The sequence below is a fragment of the Salvelinus fontinalis genome, chromosome 30 (assembly GCF_029448725.1).
Source record: "Salvelinus fontinalis isolate EN_2023a chromosome 30, ASM2944872v1, whole genome shotgun sequence".
Taxonomy (NCBI): domain Eukaryota; kingdom Metazoa; phylum Chordata; class Actinopteri; order Salmoniformes; family Salmonidae; genus Salvelinus; species Salvelinus fontinalis.
This window is the reverse complement of record NC_074694.1, coordinates 6,786,788-6,808,820: the sequence shown is the minus strand read 5'-3', so window position 1 is coordinate 6,808,820 and position 22,033 is coordinate 6,786,788. Positions and strand designations below refer to the sequence as shown.

Below are 22,033 nucleotides of genomic sequence, written 5' to 3'. Positions count from 1 at the left end.
CTCCCTCTCTCTCTCTCATTCTCTCTCTGTCTCTCTCTCCCTCATTCTCTCTCTGTCTCTCTCTGTCTCTCTCCCTCTCTCTCTCTCTCTCTCTCTCTCTCTGTCTCTCTCTCCCTCTCTCCCTCTCTCTCTCCCTCATTCTCTCTGTCTCTCTCTGTCTCTCTCCCTCTCTCTCTCCCTCATTCTCTCTCTGTCTCTCTCTCTGTCTCTCTCTCTGTCTCTCTCTGTCTCTCTCCCTCTCTCTCTCTCTCTCTCTCATTCTCTCTCTGTCTCTCTCCGTCTCCATGTCTCTCTCTGTCTCTCTCTCTCCCTCATTCTGTCTCTCTCTCTCTCTCTGTCTCTCTCTCTCTCCCTCATTCTCTCTGTCTCTCTCCGTCTCAATGTCTCTCTCTGTCTCTCTCTCTGTCCCTCTCTCTCTCCGTCCTTCTCTCCCCCACCCCTCCAGCTCTGCTCCAGATTCTGGCAGCCTCTGAGGCGGGCCGAGACGTGGCCTATTTCACCTTTGGTGACAGCGCCCTGATGAAAGACGTCTACGACATGCACTACTTCCTCACACAGAGACACGTCAGCGTCGGTAAGGCACACGCTATCTCCCTCTCCACACTACCATGTCCCTAACCCTCACGCTATCTCCCTCTCCACACTACCATGTCCCTAACCTTCACACGGAGACACGTCAGCGTCGGTAAGGCACACGCTATCTCCCTCTCCACACTACCATGTCCCTAACCCTCACACGGAGACACGTCAGCGTCGGTAAGGCACACGCTATCTCCCTCTCCACACTACCATGTCCCTAACCCTCACACTATCTCCCTCTCCACACTACCATGTCCCTAACCCTCACGCTATCTCCCTCTCCACACTACCAAAATTTACTTTATTTAGTTGGTTCCACTCACCTGGTGTCCCAGGTCTGAATCAGTCCCTGCTCTATACTGTAATACTGAAATGGATTTAATTATTTAAAACTCGTCTCCCTCTACTGTATTCCCCTGGCTCACAGCAGATCTCCCTCTACTGTATTCCCCTGGCTCACAGCAGATCTCCCTCTACCATATCTACTGTATTCCCCTGGCTCACAGCAGATCTCCCTCTACCATAACTACTGTATTCCCCTGGCTCACAGCAGATCTCCCTCTACCATATCTACTGTATTCCCCTGGCTCACAGCAGATCTCCCTCTACCATAACTACTGTATTCCCCTGGCTCACAGCAGATCTCCCTCTACCATAACTGCTGTATTCCCCTGGCTCACAGCAGATCTCCCTCTACTGTATTCCCCTGGCTCACAGCAGATCTCCCTCTACCATATCTACTGTATTCCCCTGGCTCACAGCAGATCTCCCTCTACCATAACTACTGTATTCCCCTGGCTCACAGCAGATCTCCCTCTACTGTATTCCCCTGGCTCACAGCAGATCTCCCTCTACCATATCTACTGTATTCCCCTGGCTCACAGCAGAACTCCCTCTACCATAACTACTGTATTCCCCTGGCTCACAGCAGATCTCCCTCTACCATATCTACTGTATTCCCCTGGCTCACAGCAGATCTCCCTCTACCATAACTACTGTATTCCCCTGGCTCACAGCAGATCTCCCTCTACCATAACTACTGTATTCCCCTGGCTCACAGCAGATCTCCCTCTACTGTATTCCCCTGGCTCACAGCAGATCTCCCTCTACCATATCTACTGTATTCCCCTGGCTCACAGCAGATCTCCCTCTACCATAACTACTGTATTCCCCTGGCTCACAGCAGATCTCCCTCTACCATAACTACTGTATTCCCCTGGCTCACAGCAGAACTCCCTCTACCATAACTACTGTATTCCCCTGGCTCACAGCAGATCTCCCTCTACCATAACTACTGTATTCCCCTGGCTCACAGCAGATCTCCCTCTACCATAACTACTGTATTCCCCTGGCTCACAGCAGATCTCCCTCTACCATAACTACTGTATTCCCCTGGCTCACAGCAGATCTCCCTCTACCATATCTACTGTATTCCCCTGGCTGACAGCAGATCTCCCTCTACCATATCTACTGATTCCCCTGGCTCACAGCAGATCTCCCTCTACTGTATTCCCCTGGCTCACAGCAGATCTCCCTCTACCATAACTACTGTATTCCCCTGGCTCACAGCAGATCTCCCTCTACCATATCTACTGTATTCCCCTGGCTCGCAGCAGAACTCCCTTTACCATATCTACTGTATTCCCCTGGCTCACAGCAGATCTCCCTCTACCATATCTACTGTATTCCCCTGGCTCACAGCAGATCTCCCTCTACCATAACTACTGTATTCCCCTGGCTCACAGCAGATCTCCCTCTACCATACCTACTGTATTCCCCTGGCTCACAGCAGATCTCCCTCTACCATATCTACTGTATTCCCCTGGCTCACAGCAGATCTCCCTCTACCATATCTACTGTATTCCCCTGGCTCACAGCAGATCTCCCTCTACCATAACTACTGTATTCCCCTGGCTCACAGCAGATCTCCCTCTACCATATCTACTGTATTCCCCTGGCTCACAGCAGATCTCCCTCTACCATATCTACTGTATTCCCCTGGCTCACAGCAGATCTCCCTCTACCATAACTACTGTATTCCCCTGGCTCACAGCAGATCTCCCTCTACCATATCTACTGTATTCCCCTGGCTCACAGCAGATCTCCCTCTACCATATCTACTGTATTCCCCTGGCTCACAGCAGATCTCCCTCTACCATAACTACTGTATTCCCCTGGCTCGCAGCAGAACTCCCTTTACCATATCTACTGTATTCCCCTGGCTCACAGCAGATCTCCCTCTACCATATCTACTGTATTCCCCTGGCTCACAGCAGATCTCCCTCTACCATATCTACTGTATTCCCCTGGCTCACAGCAGATCTCCCTCTACCATAACTACTGTATTCCCCTGGCTCACAGCAGATCTCCCTCTACCATAACTACTGTATTCCCCTGGCTCACAGCAGATCTCCCTCTACCATATCTACTGTATTCCCCTGGCTCACAGCAGATCTCCCTCTACCATATCTACTGTATTCCCCTGGCTCACAGCAGATCTCCCTCTACCATATCTACTGTATTCCCCTGGCTCACAGCAGATCTCCCTCTACCATAACTACTGTATTCCCCTGGCTCACAGCAGATCTCCCTCTACCATAACTACTGTATTCCCCTGGCTCACAGCAGATCTCCCTCTACCATAACTACTGTATTCCCCTGGCTCACAGCAGATCTCCCTCTACCATAACTGCTGTATTCCCCTGGCTCACAGCAGATCTCCCTCTACTGTATTCCCCTGGCTCACAGCAGATCTCCCTCTACCATATCTACTGTATTCCCCTGGCTCACAGCAGATCTCTCTCTACCATAACTACTGTATTCCCCTGGCTCACAGCAGATCTCCCTCTACTGTATTCCCCTGGCTCACAGCAGATCTCCCTCTACCATATCTACTGTATTCCCCTGGCTCACAGCAGATCTCCCTCTACCATAACTACTGTATTCCCCTGGCTCACAGCAGATCTCCCTCTACCATATCTACTGTATTCCCCTGGCTCACAGCAGATCTCCCTCTACCATAACTACTGTATTCCCCTGGCTCACAGCAGATCTCCCTCTACCATATCTACTGTATTCCCCTGGCTCACAGCAGATCTCCCTCTACCATAACTACTGTATTCCCCTGGCTCACAGCAGATCTCCCTCTACCATAACTGCTGTATTCCCCTGGCTGACAGCAGATCTCCCTCTACCATAACTACTGTATTCCCCTGGCTCACAGCAGATCTCCCTCTACCATATCTACTGTATTCCCCTGGCTCACAGCAGATCTCCCTCTACTGTATTCCCCTGGCTCACAGCAGATCTCCCTCTACCATATCTACTGTATTCCCCTGGCTCACAGCAGATCTCCCTCTACCATAACTACTGTATTCCCCTGGCTCACAGCAGATCTCCCTCTACTGTATTCCCCTGGCTCACAGCAGATCTCCCTCTACCATATCTACTGTATTCCCCTGGCTCACAGCAGAACTCCCTCTACCATAACTACTGTATTCCCCTGGCTCACAGCAGATCTCCCTCTACCATAACTACTGTATTCCCCTGGCTCACAGCAGATCTCCCTCTACCATAACTACTGTATTCCCCTGGCTCGCAGCAGAACTCCCTTTACCATATCTACTGTATTCCCCTGGCTCACAGCAGATCTCCCTCTACCATAACTACTGTATTCCCCTGGCTCACAGCAGATCTCCCTCTACCATAACTACTGTATTCCCCTGGCTCACAGCAGATCTCCCTCTACCATATCTACTGTATTCCCCTGGCTCACAGCAGATCTCCCTCTACCATATCTACTGTATTCCCCTGGCTCACAGCAGATCTCCCTCTACCATAACTACTGTATTCCCCTGGCTCGCAGCAGAACTCCCTTTACCATATCTACTGTATTCCCCTGGCTCACAGCAGATCTCCCTCTACCATAACTACTGTATTCCCCTGGCTCGCAGCAGAACTCCCTTTACCATATCTACTGTATTCCCCTGGCTCACAGCAGATATCCCTCTACCATAACTACTGTATTCCCCTGGCTCACAGCAGATCTCCCTCTACCATAACTACTGTATTCCCCTGGCTCACAGCAGATCTCCCTCTACCATAACTACTGTATTCCCCTGGCTCACAGCAGATCTCCCTCTACCATAACTACTGTATTCCCCTGGCTCACAGCAGATCTCCCTCTACCATAACTACTGTATTCCCCTGGCTCACAGCAGATCTCCCTCTACCATAACTGCTGTATTCCCCTGGCTCACAGCAGATCTCCCTCTACTGTATTCCCCTGGCTCACAGCAGATCTCCCTCTACCATATCTACTGTATTCCCCTGGCTCACAGCAGATCTCTCTCTACCATAACTACTGTATTCCCCTGGCTCACAGCAGATCTCCCTCTACTGTATTCCCCTGGCTCACAGCAGATCTCCCTCTACCATATCTACTGTATTCCCCTGGCTCACAGCAGATCTCCCTCTACCATAACTACTGTATTCCCCTGGCTCACAGCAGATCTCCCTCTACCATAACTACTGTATTCCCCTGGCTCACAGCAGATCTCCCTCTACCATATCTACTGTATTCCCCTGGCTCACAGCAGATCTCCCTCTACCATAACTACTGTATTCCCCTGGCTCACAGCAGATCTCCCTCTACCATAACTACTGTATTCCCCTGGCTCACAGCAGATCTCCCTCTACCATAACTACTGTATTCCCCTGGCTCACAGCAGATCTCCCTCTACTGTATTCCCCTGGCTCACAGCAGATCTCCCTCTACCATATCTACTGCATTCCCCTGGCTCACAGCAGATCTCCCTCTACCATAACTACTGTATTCCCCTGGCTCACAGCAGATCTCCCTCTACCATATCTACTGTATTCCCCTGGCTCACAGCAGATCTCCCTCTACCATAACTACTGTATTCCCCTGGCTCACAGCAGATCTCCCTCTACCATAACTACTGTATTCCCCTGGCTCACAGCAGATCTCCCTCTACCATAACTACTGTATTCCCCTGGCTCACAGCAGATCTCCCTCTACTGTATTCCCCTGGCTCACAGCAGATCTCCCTCTACCATATCTACTGCATTCCCCTGGCTCACAGCAGATCTCCCTCTACCATAACTACTGTATTCCCCTGGCTCACAGCAGATCTCCCTCTACCATATCTACTGTATTCCCCTGGCTCACAGCAGATCTCCCTCTACCATAACTACTGTATTCCCCTGGCTCACAGCAGATCTCCCTCTACCATAACTACTGTATTCCCCTGGCTCACAGCAGATCGTTCTATACATACAACACTGTCTAGTGTTCTAGTGTTCTATACATACAACACTGTCTAGTGTTCTAGTGTTCTATACATACAACACTGTCTAGTGTTCTATAGTTCTATACATACAACACTGTCTGGTGTTCTATAGTTCTATACATACAACACTGTCTAGTGTTCTATGGTTCTATACATACAACACTGCCTGGTGTTCTATAGTTCTATACATACAACGCTGTCTAGTGTTCTATAGTTCTATACATACAACGCTGTCTAGTGTTCTATAGTTCTATAGATACAACACTGTCTGGTGTTCTATAGTTCTATACATACAACGCTGTCTAGTGTTCTATAGTTCTATAGATACAACACTGTCTGGTGTTCTATACATACAACGCTGTCTAGTGTTCTATAGTTCTATACATACAACGCTGGTGTTCTATACATACAACGCTGTCTAGTGTTCTATAGTTCTATACATACAACGCTGTCTAGTGTTCTATAGTTCTATACATACAACACTGCCTGGTGTTCTATAGTTCTATACATACAACACTGTCTAGTGTTCTATAGTTCTATACATACAACACTGGTGTTCTATAGTTCTATACATACAACACTGTCTAGTGTTCTATAGTTCTATACATACAACACTGTCTAGTGTTCTATAGTTCTATACATACAACACTGTCTAGTGTTCTATAGTTCTATACATACAACACTGGTGTTCTATAGTTCTATACATACAACACTGTCTAGTGTTCTATAGTTCTATACATACAACACTGTCTAGTGTTCTATACATACAACACTGTCTGGTGTTCTATACATACAACACTGTCTAGTGTTCTATAGTTCTATACATACAACACTGGTGTTCTATAGTTCTATACATACAACACTGGTGTTCTATACATACAACGCTGTCTAGTGTTCTATAGTTCTATACATACAACGCTGTCTAGTGTTCTATACATACAACACTGTCTAGTGTTCTATAGTTCTATACATACAACACTGTCTAGTGTTCTATAGTTCTATACATACAACACTGGTGTTCTATAGTTCTATACATACAACGCTGTCTAGTGTTCTATAGTTCTATACATACAACACTGTCTGGTGTTCTATAGTTCTATACATACAATACTGTCTGGTGTTCTATACATACAACACTGTCTAGTGTTCTATAGTTCTATACATACAATACTGTCTGGTGTTCTATAGTTCTATACATACAACACTGTCTGGTGTTCTATAGTTCTATACATACAATACTGTCTGGTGTTCTATAGTTCTATACATACAACACTGGTGTTCTATACATACAACACTGTCTAGTGTTCTATAGTTCTATACATACAACACTGGTGTTCTATAGTTCTATACATACAACACTGTCTAGTGTTCTATAGTTCTATACATACAACACTGGTGTTCTATAGTTCTATACATACAACACTGTCTAGTGTTCTATAGTTCTATACATACAACACTGTCTGGTGTTCTATAGTTCTATACATACAATACTGTCTGGTGTTCTATAGTTCTATACATACAACACTGGTGTTCTATACATACAACACTGTCTAGTGTTCTATAGTTCTATACATACAACACTGGTGTTCTATAGTTCTATACATACAACACTGTCTAGTGTTCTATAGTTCTATACATACAACACTGGTGTTCTATAGTTCTATACATACAACACTGTCTAGTGTTCTATACATACAACACTGTCTGCTGTTCTATACATACAACACTGTCTAGTGTTCTATAGTTCTATACATACAACACTGGTGTTCTATACATACAACACTGTCTAGTGTTCTATAGTTCTATACATACAACACTGGTGTTCTATAGTTCTATACATACAACACTGTCTAGTGTTCTATGGTTCTATACATACAACACTGTCTGGTGTTCTATAGTTCTATACATACAACACTGTCTGGTGTTCTATACATACAACACTGTCTGGTGTTCTATAGTTCTATACATACAACACTGTCTAGTGTTCTATAGTTCTATACATACAACACTGTCTAGTGTTCTATACATACAACACTGTCTAGTGTTCTATAGTTCTATACATACAACACTGTCTAGTGTTCTATACATACAACACTGTCTAGTGTTCTATAGTTCTATACATACAACACTGTCTAGTGTTCTATAGTTCTATACATACAACACTGGTGTTCTATAGTTCTATACATACAACACTGTCTGGTGTTCTATGGTTCTATACATACAACACTGTCTGGTGTTCTATAGTTCTATACATACAACACTGTCTGGTGTTCTATACATACAACACTGTCTGGTGTTCTATAGTTCTATACATACAACACTGTCTAGTGTTCTATAGTTCTATACATACAACACTGGTGTTCTATACATACAACACTGTCTGGTGTTCTATAGTTCTATACATACAACACTGTCTAGTGTTCTATAGTTCTATACATACAACACTGGTGTTCTATAGTTCTATACATACAACGCTGTCTAGTGTTCTATAGTTCTATACATACAACACTGTCTGGTGTTCTATAGTTCTATACATACAATACTGTCTGGTGTTCTATACATACAACACTGTCTAGTGTTCTATAGTTCTATACATACAATACTGTCTGGTGTTCTATAGTTCTATACATACAACACTGTCTGGTGTTCTATAGTTCTATACATACAATACTGTCTGGTGTTCTATAGTTCTATACATACAACACTGGTGTTCTATACATACAACACTGTCTAGTGTTCTATAGTTCTATACATACAACACTGGTGTTCTATAGTTCTATACATACAACACTGTCTAGTGTTCTATAGTTCTATACATACAACACTGGTGTTCTATAGTTCTATACATACAACACTGTCTAGTGTTCTATAGTTCTATACATACAACACTGTCTGGTGTTCTATAGTTCTATACATACAATACTGTCTGGTGTTCTATAGTTCTATACATACAACACTGGTGTTCTATACATACAACACTGTCTAGTGTTCTATAGTTCTATACATACAACACTGGTGTTCTATAGTTCTATACATACAACACTGTCTAGTGTTCTATAGTTCTATACATACAACACTGGTGTTCTATAGTTCTATACATACAACACTGTCTAGTGTTCTATACATACAACACTGTCTGCTGTTCTATACATACAACACTGTCTAGTGTTCTATAGTTCTATACATACAACACTGGTGTTCTATACATACAACACTGTCTAGTGTTCTATAGTTCTATACATACAACACTGGTGTTCTATAGTTCTATACATACAACACTGTCTAGTGTTCTATGGTTCTATACATACAACACTGTCTGGTGTTCTATAGTTCTATACATACAACACTGTCTGGTGTTCTATACATACAACACTGTCTGGTGTTCTATAGTTCTATACATACAACACTGTCTAGTGTTCTATAGTTCTATACATACAACACTGTCTAGTGTTCTATACATACAACACTGTCTAGTGTTCTATAGTTCTATACATACAACACTGTCTAGTGTTCTATACATACAACACTGTCTAGTGTTCTATAGTTCTATACATACAACACTGTCTAGTGTTCTATAGTTCTATACATACAACACTGGTGTTCTATAGTTCTATACATACAACACTGTCTGGTGTTCTATGGTTCTATACATACAACACTGTCTGGTGTTCTATAGTTCTATACATACAACACTGTCTGGTGTTCTATACATACAACACTGTCTGGTGTTCTATAGTTCTATACATACAACACTGTCTAGTGTTCTATAGTTCTATACATACAACACTGGTGTTCTATACATACAACACTGTCTGGTGTTCTATAGTTCTATACATACAACACTGTCTGGTGTTCTATAGTTCTATACATACAACACTGTCTAGTGTTCTATAGTTCTATACATACAACACTGTCTAGTGTTCTATAGTTCTATACATACAACACTGTCTAGTGTTCTATGGTTCTATAGATACAACACTGTCTGGTGTTCTATGGTTCTATACATACAACACTGTCTGGTGTTCTATACATACAACACTGTCTGGTGTTCTATAGTTCTATACATACAACACTGTCTGGTGTTCTATAGTTCTATACATACAACACTGGTGTTCTATACATACAACACTGTCTGGTGTTCTATAGTTCTATACATACAACACTGTCTGGTGTTCTATAGTTCTATACATACAACACTGCCTGGTGTTCTATAGTTCTATACATACAACACTGCCTGGTGTTCTATAGTTCTATACATACAACACTGTCTGGTGTTCTATAGTTCTATACATACAACACTGTCTAGTGTTCTATAGTTCTATACATACAACACTGTCTAGTGTTCTATAGTTCTATACATACAACACTGTCTAGTGTTCTATGGTTCTATAGATACAACACTGTCTGGTGTTCTATGGTTCTATACATACAACACTGTCTAGTGTTCTATAGTTCTATACATACAACACTGTCTAGTGTTCTATAGTTCTATACATACAACACTGTCTAGTGTTCTATAGTTCTATACATACAACACTGTCTAGTGTTCTATAGTTCTATACATACAACACTGTCTAGTGTTCTATAGTTCTATACATACAACACTGGTGTTCTATAGTTCTATACATATAACACTGTCTAGTGTTCTATGGTTCTATACATACAACACTGTCTGGTGTTCTATAGTTCTATACATACAACACTGTCTGGTGTTCTATACATACAACACTGTCTGGTGTTCTATAGTTCTATACATACAACACTGTCTAGTGTTCTATAGTTCTATACATACAACACTGTCTAGTGTTCTATACATACAACACTGTCTAGTGTTCTATAGTTCTATACATACAACACTGTCTAGTGTTCTATACATACAACACTGTCTAGTGTTCTATAGTTCTATACATACAACACTGTCTAGTGTTCTATAGTTCTATACATACAACACTGGTGTTCTATAGTTCTATACATACAACACTGTCTGGTGTTCTATGGTTCTATACATACAACACTGTCTGGTGTTCTATAGTTCTATACATACAACACTGTCTGGTGTTCTATACATACAACACTGTCTGGTGTTCTATAGTTCTATACATACAACACTGTCTAGTGTTCTATAGTTCTATACATACAACACTGTCTGGTGTTCTATAGTTCTATACATACAACACTGGTGTTCTATACATACAACACTGTCTGGTGTTCTATAGTTCTATACATACAACACTGTCTGGTGTTCTATAGTTCTATACATACAACACTGTCTAGTGTTCTATAGTTCTATACATACAACACTGTCTAGTGTTCTATAGTTCTATACATACAACACTGTCTAGTGTTCTATGGTTCTATAGATACAACACTGTCTGGTGTTCTATGGTTCTATACATACAACACTGTCTGGTGTTCTATACATACAACACTGTCTGGTGTTCTATAGTTCTATACATACAACACTGTCTGGTGTTCTATAGTTCTATACATACAACACTGGTGTTCTATACATACAACACTGTCTGGTGTTCTATAGTTCTATACATACAACACTGTCTGGTGTTCTATAGTTCTATACATACAACACTGCCTGGTGTTCTATAGTTCTATACATACAACACTGTCTGGTGTTCTATAGTTCTATACATACAACACTGTCTAGTGTTCTATAGTTCTATACATACAACACTGTCTAGTGTTCTATAGTTCTATACATACAACACTGTCTAGTGTTCTATAGTTCTATACATACAACACTGTCTAGTGTTCTATAGTTCTATACATACAACACTGTCTAGTGTTCTATGGTTCTATAGATACAACACTGTCTGGTGTTCTATGGTTCTATACATACAACACTGTCTGGTGTTCTATACATACAACACTGTCTGGTGTTCTATAGTTCTATACATACAACACTGTCTAGTGTTCTATAGTTCTATACATACAACACTGTCTGGTGTTCTATAGTTCTATACATACAACACTGTCTGGTGTTCTATAGTTCTATACATACAACACTGTCTAGTGTTCTATAGTTCTATACATACAACACTGTCTAGTGTTCTATACATACAACACTGTCTAGTGTTCTATAGTTCTATACATACAACACTGGTGTTCTATAGTTCTATACATACAACACTGTCTAGTGTTCTATAGTTCTATACATACAACACTGGTGTTCTATAGTTCTATACATACAACACTGTCTAGTGTTCTATAGTTCTATACATACAACACTCTCCAGTGTTCTATAGTTCTATACATACAACACTGTCTAGTTGTCTATAGTTCTATACATACAACACTGTCTGGTGTTCTATAGTTCTATACATACAACACTGTCTGGTGTTCTATAGTTCTATACATACAACACTGTCTAGTGTTCTATAGTTCTATACATACAACACTGTCTAGTGTTCTAGTGTTCTATACATACAATACTGTCTGGTGTTCTATAGTTCTATACATACAACACTGTCTAGTGTTCTATAGTTCTATAAATACAACACTGCCTGGTGTTCTATAGTTCTATACATACAACACTGTCTGGTGTTCTATAGTTCTATACATACAACACTGTCTGGTGTTCTATAGTTCTATACATACAACACTGTCTGGTGTTCTATAGTTCTATACATACAACACTGCCTGGTGTTCTATAGTTCTATACATACAACACTGTCTGGTGTTCTATAGTTCTATACATACAACACTGCCTGGTGTTCTATAGTTCTATACATACAACACTGTCTAGTGTTCTATAGTTCTATACATACAACACTGTCTATAGTTCTATACATACAACACTGTCTGGTGTTCTATAGTTCTATACATACAACACTGTCTATAGTTCTATACATACAACACTCTCTAGTGTTCTATAGTTCTATACATACAACACCGTCTAGTGTTCTATAGTTCTATACATACAACACTGTCTGGTGTTCTATAGTTCTATACATACAACACTGTCTGGTGTTCTATAGTTCTATACATACAACACTGCCTGGTGTTCTATAGTTCTATACATACAACACTGTCTGGTGTTCTATAGTTCTATACATACAACACTGTCTAGTGTTCTATAGTTCTATACATACAACACTGTCTAGTGTTCTATAGTTCTATACATACAACACTGTCTAGTGTTCTATAGTTCTATACATACAACACTGTCTAGTGTTCTATAGTTCTATACATACAACACTGTCTAGTGTTCTATGGTTCTATAGATACAACACTGTCTGGTGTTCTATGGTTCTATACATACAACACTGTCTGGTGTTCTATACATACAACACTGTCTGGTGTTCTATAGTTCTATACATACAACACTGTCTAGTGTTCTATAGTTCTATACATACAACACTGTCTGGTGTTCTATAGTTCTATACATACAACACTGTCTGGTGTTCTATAGTTCTATACATACAACACTGTCTAGTGTTCTATAGTTCTATACATACAACACTGTCTAGTGTTCTATACATACAACACTGTCTAGTGTTCTATAGTTCTATACATACAATACTGTCTGGTGTTCTATAGTTCTATAAATACAACACTGTCTGGTGTTCTATAGTTCTATACATACAACACTGTCTAGTGTTCTATAGTTCTATACATACAACACTGTCTAGTGTTCTATACATACAACACTGTCTAGTGTTCTATAGTTCTATACATACAACACTGTCTAGTGTTCTATAGTTCTATACATACAACACTGGTGTTCTATAGTTCTATACATACAACACTGTCTAGTGTTCTATAGTTCTATACATACAACACTGTCTAGTGTTCTATACATACAACACTGTCTAGTGTTCTATAGTTCTATACATACAACACTGGTGTTCTATAGTTCTATACATACAACACTGTCTAGTGTTCTATAGTTCTATACATACAACACTGGTGTTCTATAGTTCTATACATACAACACTGTCTAGTGTTCTATAGTTCTATACATACAACACTCTCCAGTGTTCTATAGTTCTATACATACAACACTGTCTAGTTGTCTATAGTTCTATACATACAACACTGTCTGGTGTTCTATAGTTCTATACATACAACACTGTCTGGTGTTCTATAGTTCTATACATACAACACTGTCTAGTGTTCTATAGTTCTATACATACAACACTGTCTAGTGTTCTAGTGTTCTATACATACAATACTGTCTGGTGTTCTATAGTTCTATACATACAACACTGTCTAGTGTTCTATAGTTCTATAAATACAACACTGCCTGGTGTTCTATAGTTCTATACATACAACACTGCCTGGTGTTCTATAGTTCTATACATACAACACTGTCTGGTGTTCTATAGTTCTATACATACAACACTGTCTGGTGTTCTATAGTTCTATACATACAACACTGTCTGGTGTTCTATAGTTCTATACATACAACACTGCCTGGTGTTCTATAGTTCTATACATACAACACTGTCTGGTGTTCTATAGTTCTATACATACAACACTGCCTGGTGTTCTATAGTTCTATACATACAACACTGTCTAGTGTTCTATAGTTCTATACATACAACACTGTCTATAGTTCTATACATACAACACTGTCTGGTGTTCTATAGTTCTATACATACAACACTGTCTATAGTTCTATACATACAACACTCTCTAGTGTTCTATAGTTCTATACATACAACACCGTCTAGTGTTCTATAGTTCTATACATACAACACTGTCTGGTGTTCTATAGTTCTATACATACAACACTGTCTGGTGTTCTATAGTTCTATACATACAACACTGTCTGGTGTTCTATACATACAACACTGTCTGGTGTTCTATAGTTCTATACATACAACACTGTCTATAGTTCTATACATACAACACTGTCTGGTGTTCTATAGTTCTATACATACAACACTGGTGTTCTATAGTTCTATACATACAACACTGTCTGGTGTTCTATAGTTCTATACATACAACACTGTCTGGTGTTCTATAGTTCTATACATACAACACTGTCTGGTGTTCTATAGTTCTATACATACAACACTGTCTAGTGTTCTATAGTTCTATACATACAACACTGTCTGGTGTTCTATAGTTCTATACATACAACACTGTCTAGTGTTCTATAGTTCTATACATACAACACTGTCTGGTGTTCTATAGTTCTATACATACAACACTGTCTGGTGTTCTATAGTTCTATACATACAACACTGTCTGGTGTTCTATACATACAACACTGTCTAGTGTTCTATAGTTCTATACATACAACACTGTCTGGTGTTCTCTAGTTCTATACATACAACACTGTCTAGTGTTCTATACATACAACACTGACATGTATGCAGGATTTTGCACATTGCAAAGGCATACACCTTACAATATTGGTAATATAATTATGTAATTTTGGTCAGCAATTAGTTTTATTAAATCATAATCTGTAAAATCAATAAGAAATGCAATACCATTTGTCAAAATTTGCCCTCTGCTAGATTCTCTGCTGTGGTTGTTTGGTGAATGAATGATGTATCTGACATAGTCTCTGTCTCTGTCTCATAGGGGCTCTGTACAGTTTGCTGGGTCAGTACTACAGCTCAGTGTGTCAGAGCTGCTTCACACGTCGTCCTGAAATCAGCCTCTACTCCTTCATCTACCAGGAGGTCGGCTCCCTCTAGAAGACCGTAGATGCCACATCACCCCTCCCCCCGGGACACCAAACAAGCACTGTGCCCCGCGAGAGATTCCAGAGGAAGTTTGTCTTGTCATTCTGCTACTGGTAGCTGATACACACATGGATAGAGTTTCGATCTGTTGAGATTTGTGATTTTGGAATGGTAAAGCCCAAAGGCTGTCATCCATCTTGTAAGTGTGTCATGTTTCCTTGGTTTTACCCCCCCCCCCCCTCCCCCACATAAATCCAGACTAAATGAATCAGTTGTCAGAAATTCAGTTGATGGAAAGAATGAATAGAGCCGTTCTTAGAGTTTTTTTTTTTTTTAAGGTATTAATTTGATCCTAGGGAATGATCTTCAGTCTTTGGCTGGTCACTCTGTTCTGCACTGGGGAGAAGCTGACTCTGTGGGGATGATCACTTAAAGTGTGTGTCGGGATCATTTATTTCTGATTATCTTGGCCTTAGCCGTGGGCCTCCATTAAGTGGATATATTACCATGGCCTTAGCCGTGGGCCTCCATTAAGTGGATATATTACCATGGCCTTAGCTATGGGCCTCCATTAAGTGGATATATTACCATGGCCCTAGCCGTGGGCCTCCATTAAGTGGATATATTACCATGGCCCTAGCCGTGGGCCTCCATTAAGTGGATATATTACCATGGCCTTAGCTATGGGCCTCCATTAAGTGGATATATTACCATGGGCCTCCATTAAGTGGATATATTACCATGGCCCTAGCCGTGGGCCTCCATTAAGTGGATATATTACCATGGCCTTAGCCGTGGGCCTCCATTAAGTGGATATATTACCACGGGCCTAGCCGTGGGCCTCCATTAAGTGGATATATTACCACGGGCCTAGCCGTGGGCCTCCATTAAGTGGATATATTACCATGGGCCTCCATTAAGTGGATATATTACCATGGCCCTAGCCGTGGGCCTCCATTAAGTGGATATATTACCATGGCCTTAGTTAAGTGGATATATTACCATGGGCCTAGCCGTGGGCCTCCATTAAGTGGATATATTACCATGGGCCTCCATTAAGTGGATATATTACCATGGGCCTAGCCGTGGGCCTCCATTAAGTGGATATATTACCATGGGCCTAGCCGTGGGCCTCCATTAAGTGGATATATTACCATGGGCCTCCATTAAGTGGATATATTACCATGGCCCTAGCCGTGGGCCTCCATTAAGTGGATATATTACCATGGGCCTCCATTAAGTGGATACATTACCATGGCCTTAGCCGTGGGCTTAAGTGGATATATTATTTGTTATTTTTGTGCCACATACAGGAAATAATGTGAACAAGTGTACTTAATGACACCCTGTCCAATAATATAATTAGATTTTCAACTCTAAGTAGTAGTCTGACTGTAGGAAAAGTGATTTATTAAGATAATGCTGTATGCCTCAACATCTTAAAACATTGAAAAGTGAGAAATTGTTTTGGAATTGTTTTGTGTGATTATGGATTTTGGGGGGGGGGGGGGGGGGGTAATTAATAAAAAAAAATATGTAACTCGTTTTATACGAATATTGTTGTTATTTTAGTTTGTGATATGATCCTAGGCACCAATATTGTTGTTATTTTAGTTTGTGATATGATCCTAGGCACCAATATGGAAAAATAACATCTGTCAGCACTGTCTTTCAAATGTACTTTTTCAGACCTCAATTATTCACAGAAACAATGGCGCAGGTTACATTAAAACATCCCTTAACCTCAATTACTAATGGTGTAGGTTAAAATTAAACCGTACGTGACCGATCGGCTCAATTCGGTCTTATGTAGCAAAAATAGAAATTGTGTTTTTTTACATTGGATAAAAGTAGAGACTCAGAGATAGAAAATGGTATATCATCCACAACAGTTGAGGAACAATGGGAAAGTCATTCTGCTTTGAAAGTTGATAAACTGTAACCCCACTTTTGAGAAAATTGCCCATTTTAACGTTTTGGTACACCCTACTGGAGAGCTCTTCTTTGTCTACACCCATTCAGCATCGTTCAAACCCTCTTAAGCCTTAGCCCCACCCATCTCTTTACGGTTTCACATGTGAGGCCATGTGCTAAACAGAGGGAGTAGTGTACTAAACAACTAAAGATATCAAGACGTCTGTAGACAGTTGTCGCAGTGACATCATGAACATTCTATTGTCGTCTGACATCAAACTTGTCGTTATGAAAAAGTATAAATACAAAAACGACAGGCTGTTTGACATCAGCAGCCTGGTGGTCCAAAACAGCATAACGGGTATTTTAACACCAATAAAACCCATCTGTTTAAAACTGAATTTAGTAAAACCAGGCACCTAAAAGCAACTTTCTGAACAATGTTTAGGTTCTTTTCTAGCTTGCTAGACATGTTAAAACAAAATGTCTTGTTTAGACCTGTAGGTAGCTAGCTAGCTAGCTAAACAATGAACCAAAATCCCAATGAATGCTTCTTCCTCTCTGTCACGGATGCCATGGTTACCCCTAGTTTGATGATGTAATCCGGGGGAGACGGGTGTTTTATACAACAGCCTTCTGTGTATTTCTCTTTTCGACTCCCTCCACATATTTGCAATCAAACGGCAGAATTTTCTCGATCTCGTTAGCTGTCATACTCGTCTTCCACCGTGCATTCCACTGATTTCAAAACTCGGTGAACTTCTTACCTCATTTTATTCCTTTTCAGAGCCAGAGAGAAGTCAGCATGGCACAATCGTCCTCCAGGAAGTGGAGATCATTAGCAACACTTTTGTAGGTCATTGTGGTATCTTTTTCAAAAAAGTAGCGTTTAGAAAGGATTACCTATACATACTGACCAGCTCATGTTATAGACAGAATCATGCTACATGGCAGACCAATCCAAACTCATCTCTCGGGCATGTCCAGCCCATCCATTATCTCAGCCAATCATGGCTAGCGGGAAGATTCCTGTCTTTAATCTGTTGCTAAACCAACTAGGCAAGTCATTTAACAATTTGATTCGTATTTAAAGATGGCATTCACTTTTGTTATTAAAGCACTTGAAAGTTCATATGTTCCAGAAGGCATTTCTGGCCAAGAATGCATTTAGATGTTTTTGTTTTGTTATTGTTTAATTTCAAACGGCTCTCCTGTGAAGTAGTGAAGTGCGACATATACCTAGTTTCCTGAAATGGAGTCACATACCTTAACAACCTCATACCTTAACAACCTCATACCTTAACAACCTCATACCTTAACAATCTCATACCTTAACAACCTCATACCTTAACAACCTCATACCTTAACAACCTCATACCTTAACAACCTCATACCTTAACAACCTCATACCTTAACAACCTCATACCTTAACAACCTCATACCTTAACAACCTCATACCTTAACAACCTCATACCTTAACAACCTCATACCTTAACAACCTCATACCTTAACAACCTCATACCTTAACAATCTCATACCTTAACAACCTCATACCTTAACAACCTCATACCTTAACAACCTCATACCTTAACAACCTCATACCTTAACAACCTCATACCTTAACAACCTCATACTTTAACAACCTCATACCTTAACAACCTCATACCTTAACAACCTCATACCTTAACAACCTCATACCTTAACAACCTCATACCTTAACAACCTCATACCTTAACAACCTCATACCTTAACAACCTCATACCTTAACAACTTCATACCTTAACAACCTCATACCTTAACAACCTCATACCTTAACAACCTCATACCTTAACAATCTCATACCTTAACAACCTCATACCTTAACAACCTCATACCTTAACAACCTCATACTTTAACAACCTCATACCTTAACAACCTCATACCTTAACAACCTCATACCTTAACAACCTCATACCTTAACAACCTTAACAACCTCATACCTTAACAACCTCATACCTTAACAACCTCATACCTTAACAACCTCATTGACAGATGGTGCAGATTAAAATAAAACCATACCTTAACAACCTTAACAACCTCATACCTTAACAACCTCATACCTTAACAACCTCATTGACTGATGATGCAGATTAAAATAAAACCAAACCTTAACAACCTCATTGACTGATAATACAGATTAAAATTAAACCATACCTTAACAACCTCATTGACTGATGGTTCTATTCTGCTGGCCATCAGTCTATAGACAGGTTATATTTATTTAGCCTTTCATTTGACAGGGAAGTTATACTGAGTCTAGGGTCTATTTTACAGATGAGCCCTACATAAATGCAACAAAGACATTCAATATACAAAATTACAAAACATATTAAGAAAAACCGACCCGTGTCGACATAAAGGTCTCTGGTCATGACTCTGAATTGACAGAGGCACCAGAACATCTCCTTTCAGAGAGCTCTGGAAGTTGTTCCACATAAAGGACACAAACGTTTTTTAAAGCAGCTTTACCCAACTCTGTGGACACCGAAGGGGCCTCCAGTGTTATCCAAGCATGAGACCGGGATTGGTCATTTTTAAGTCTAAATTGAATTAATGATGATAGATACATAAGAAGTTTCTGCATGAGTGTTTTATAGATAAACACAAGAGAATGCTGCTCTTTCCTTACATACAAAGAGGACCAACCTATTTCTTAATACAAAACACAATGGTGAGTTCTATAACATCACCGGTAATAACCCTAAGGGCACAATGTTGAGTTCTAGAACCATCACCAGTAATAAACCTAAGGGAACAATGGTGAGTTCTAGAACCATCACCAGTAATAAACCTAAGGGAACAATGGTGAGTTCTAGAACCATCACCAGTAATAAACCTAAGGGAACAATGGTGAGTTCTAGAACCATCACCAGTAATAAACCTAAGGGAACAATGTTGAGTTCTAGAACCATCACCAGTAATAAACCTAAGGGAACAATGGTGAGTTCTAGAACTATCACCAGTAATAAACCTAAGGAAACAATGGAAAACAGCATCTAGTGGTTTAAGTGTAGATGCTGCTGCATGCATATAGATCATATTCTCATCACCTAAAATAGACAATAAAAGTGGCCTGGACAATTTCCTTCCTATTAACAAAAGTCAGACATGCTTTGCGTCTGTAAAAGAAACCAAACTTGAACTTTGCCGGCTCAGTGACATGTTTTTTTAAATGACAGTTTGTCATCAAGCCAGATACCAAGATATTTGTGGACATGAGGCTAGAGACAGGCCGGTGGACGTTAGGCTAGAGACAGGCCGGTGGACGTTAGGCTAGAGACAGGCCGGTGGACGTTAGGCTAGAGACAGGCCGGTGGACGTTAGGCTAGAGACAGGCCGGTGGACGTTAGGCTAGAGACAGGCCGGTGGACGTTAGGCTAGAGACAGGCCGGTGGACGTTAGGCTAGAGACAGGCCGGTGGACGTTAGGCTAGAGACAGGCCGGTGGACGTTAGGCTAGAGACAGGCCGGTGGACGTTAGGCTAGAGACAGGCCGGTGGACGTTAGGCTAGAGACAGGCCGGTGGACGTTAGGCTAGAGACAGGCCGGTGGACGTTAGGCTAGAGACAGGCCGGTGGACATCAGAGTAGATCTAGTCAGTCTCATTCAGAACAGATCTAGTCAGTCTCAGTCAGAACAGATCTAGTCAGTCTCAATCAGAACAGATCTAGTCAGTCTCAATCAGAACAGATCTAGTCAGAGTCTCTGTCAGAGCAGATCTAGTCAGCCTCAGTCAGATCAGATCTAGTCAGAGTCTCTGTCAGATCAGATCTAGTCAGAGTCTCTGTCAGATCAGATCTAGTCAGTCTCAGTAAGAGCAGATCTAGTCAGTCTCAATCAGAGTAGATCTAGTCAGCCTCTGTCAGAGCAGATCTAGTCAGAGTCTCAGTCAGAACAGATCTAGTCAGTCTCAGTAAGAGCAGATCTAGTCAGAGTCTCAGTCAGAGCAGATCTAGTCAGAGTCTCAGTCAGAGCAGATCTAGTCAGCCTCAGTCAGAACAGATCTAGTCAGAGTCTCTGTCAGAGCAGATCTAGTCAGTCTCAATCAGAGCAGATCTAGTCAGCCTCTGTCAGAGCAGATCTAGTCAGCCTCAGTCAGAACAGATCTAGTCAGAGTCTCTGTCAGAGCAGATCTAGTCAGCCTCAGTCAGAACAGATCTAGTCAGAGTCTCTGTCAGAACAGATCTAGTCAGCCTCAGTCAGAACAGATCTAGTCAGTCTCAGTAAGAGCAGATCTAGTCAGAGTCTCAGTCAGAACAGATCTATGCAGAGTCTCAGTCAGAACAGATCTAGTCAGTCTGTCAGATCAGATCTAGCCAGTCTGTCAAGCTACTAGAGGGTGAGGATATGAAGTGATGCAGTTTGGTTCCTCTGTGAATTCCCTGCCAGCTAAAAACGTGTCTTATTTTCATATGAATCAAGAGCAGGCCTGCACCCTATTCCCTGTGGACGGTGAATGTATTATTTCATCTATAAAAGGCCTAATACCCGCTGGAATAAAACCAGTGAAAGGCATATAACAGATACTTAACTC

At 41.0% G+C, this 22,033-nt stretch overlaps 1 protein-coding gene across 2 annotated transcripts in view; it reads left to right on the top strand.

Moving 5' to 3' along the window:
• The window catches only part of LOC129828581 (poly(ADP-ribose) glycohydrolase-like), a 126,289-nt gene extending 109,242 nt beyond the window's left edge, over positions 1 to 17,047 (top strand). For both annotated transcript variants that reach the window (XM_055889631.1, XM_055889630.1), the window contains exons 18-19: positions 446 to 574; positions 15,444 to 17,047. In XM_055889631.1, the coding sequence (XP_055745606.1) occupies positions 446 to 574; positions 15,444 to 15,559 (245 nt within the window). In that variant the 3' untranslated portion in view covers positions 15,560 to 17,047. The remainder of the gene's footprint in view (positions 1 to 445; positions 575 to 15,443) is intronic.
• The last annotated feature ends 4,986 nt before the right edge of the window (positions 17,048 to 22,033 follow it).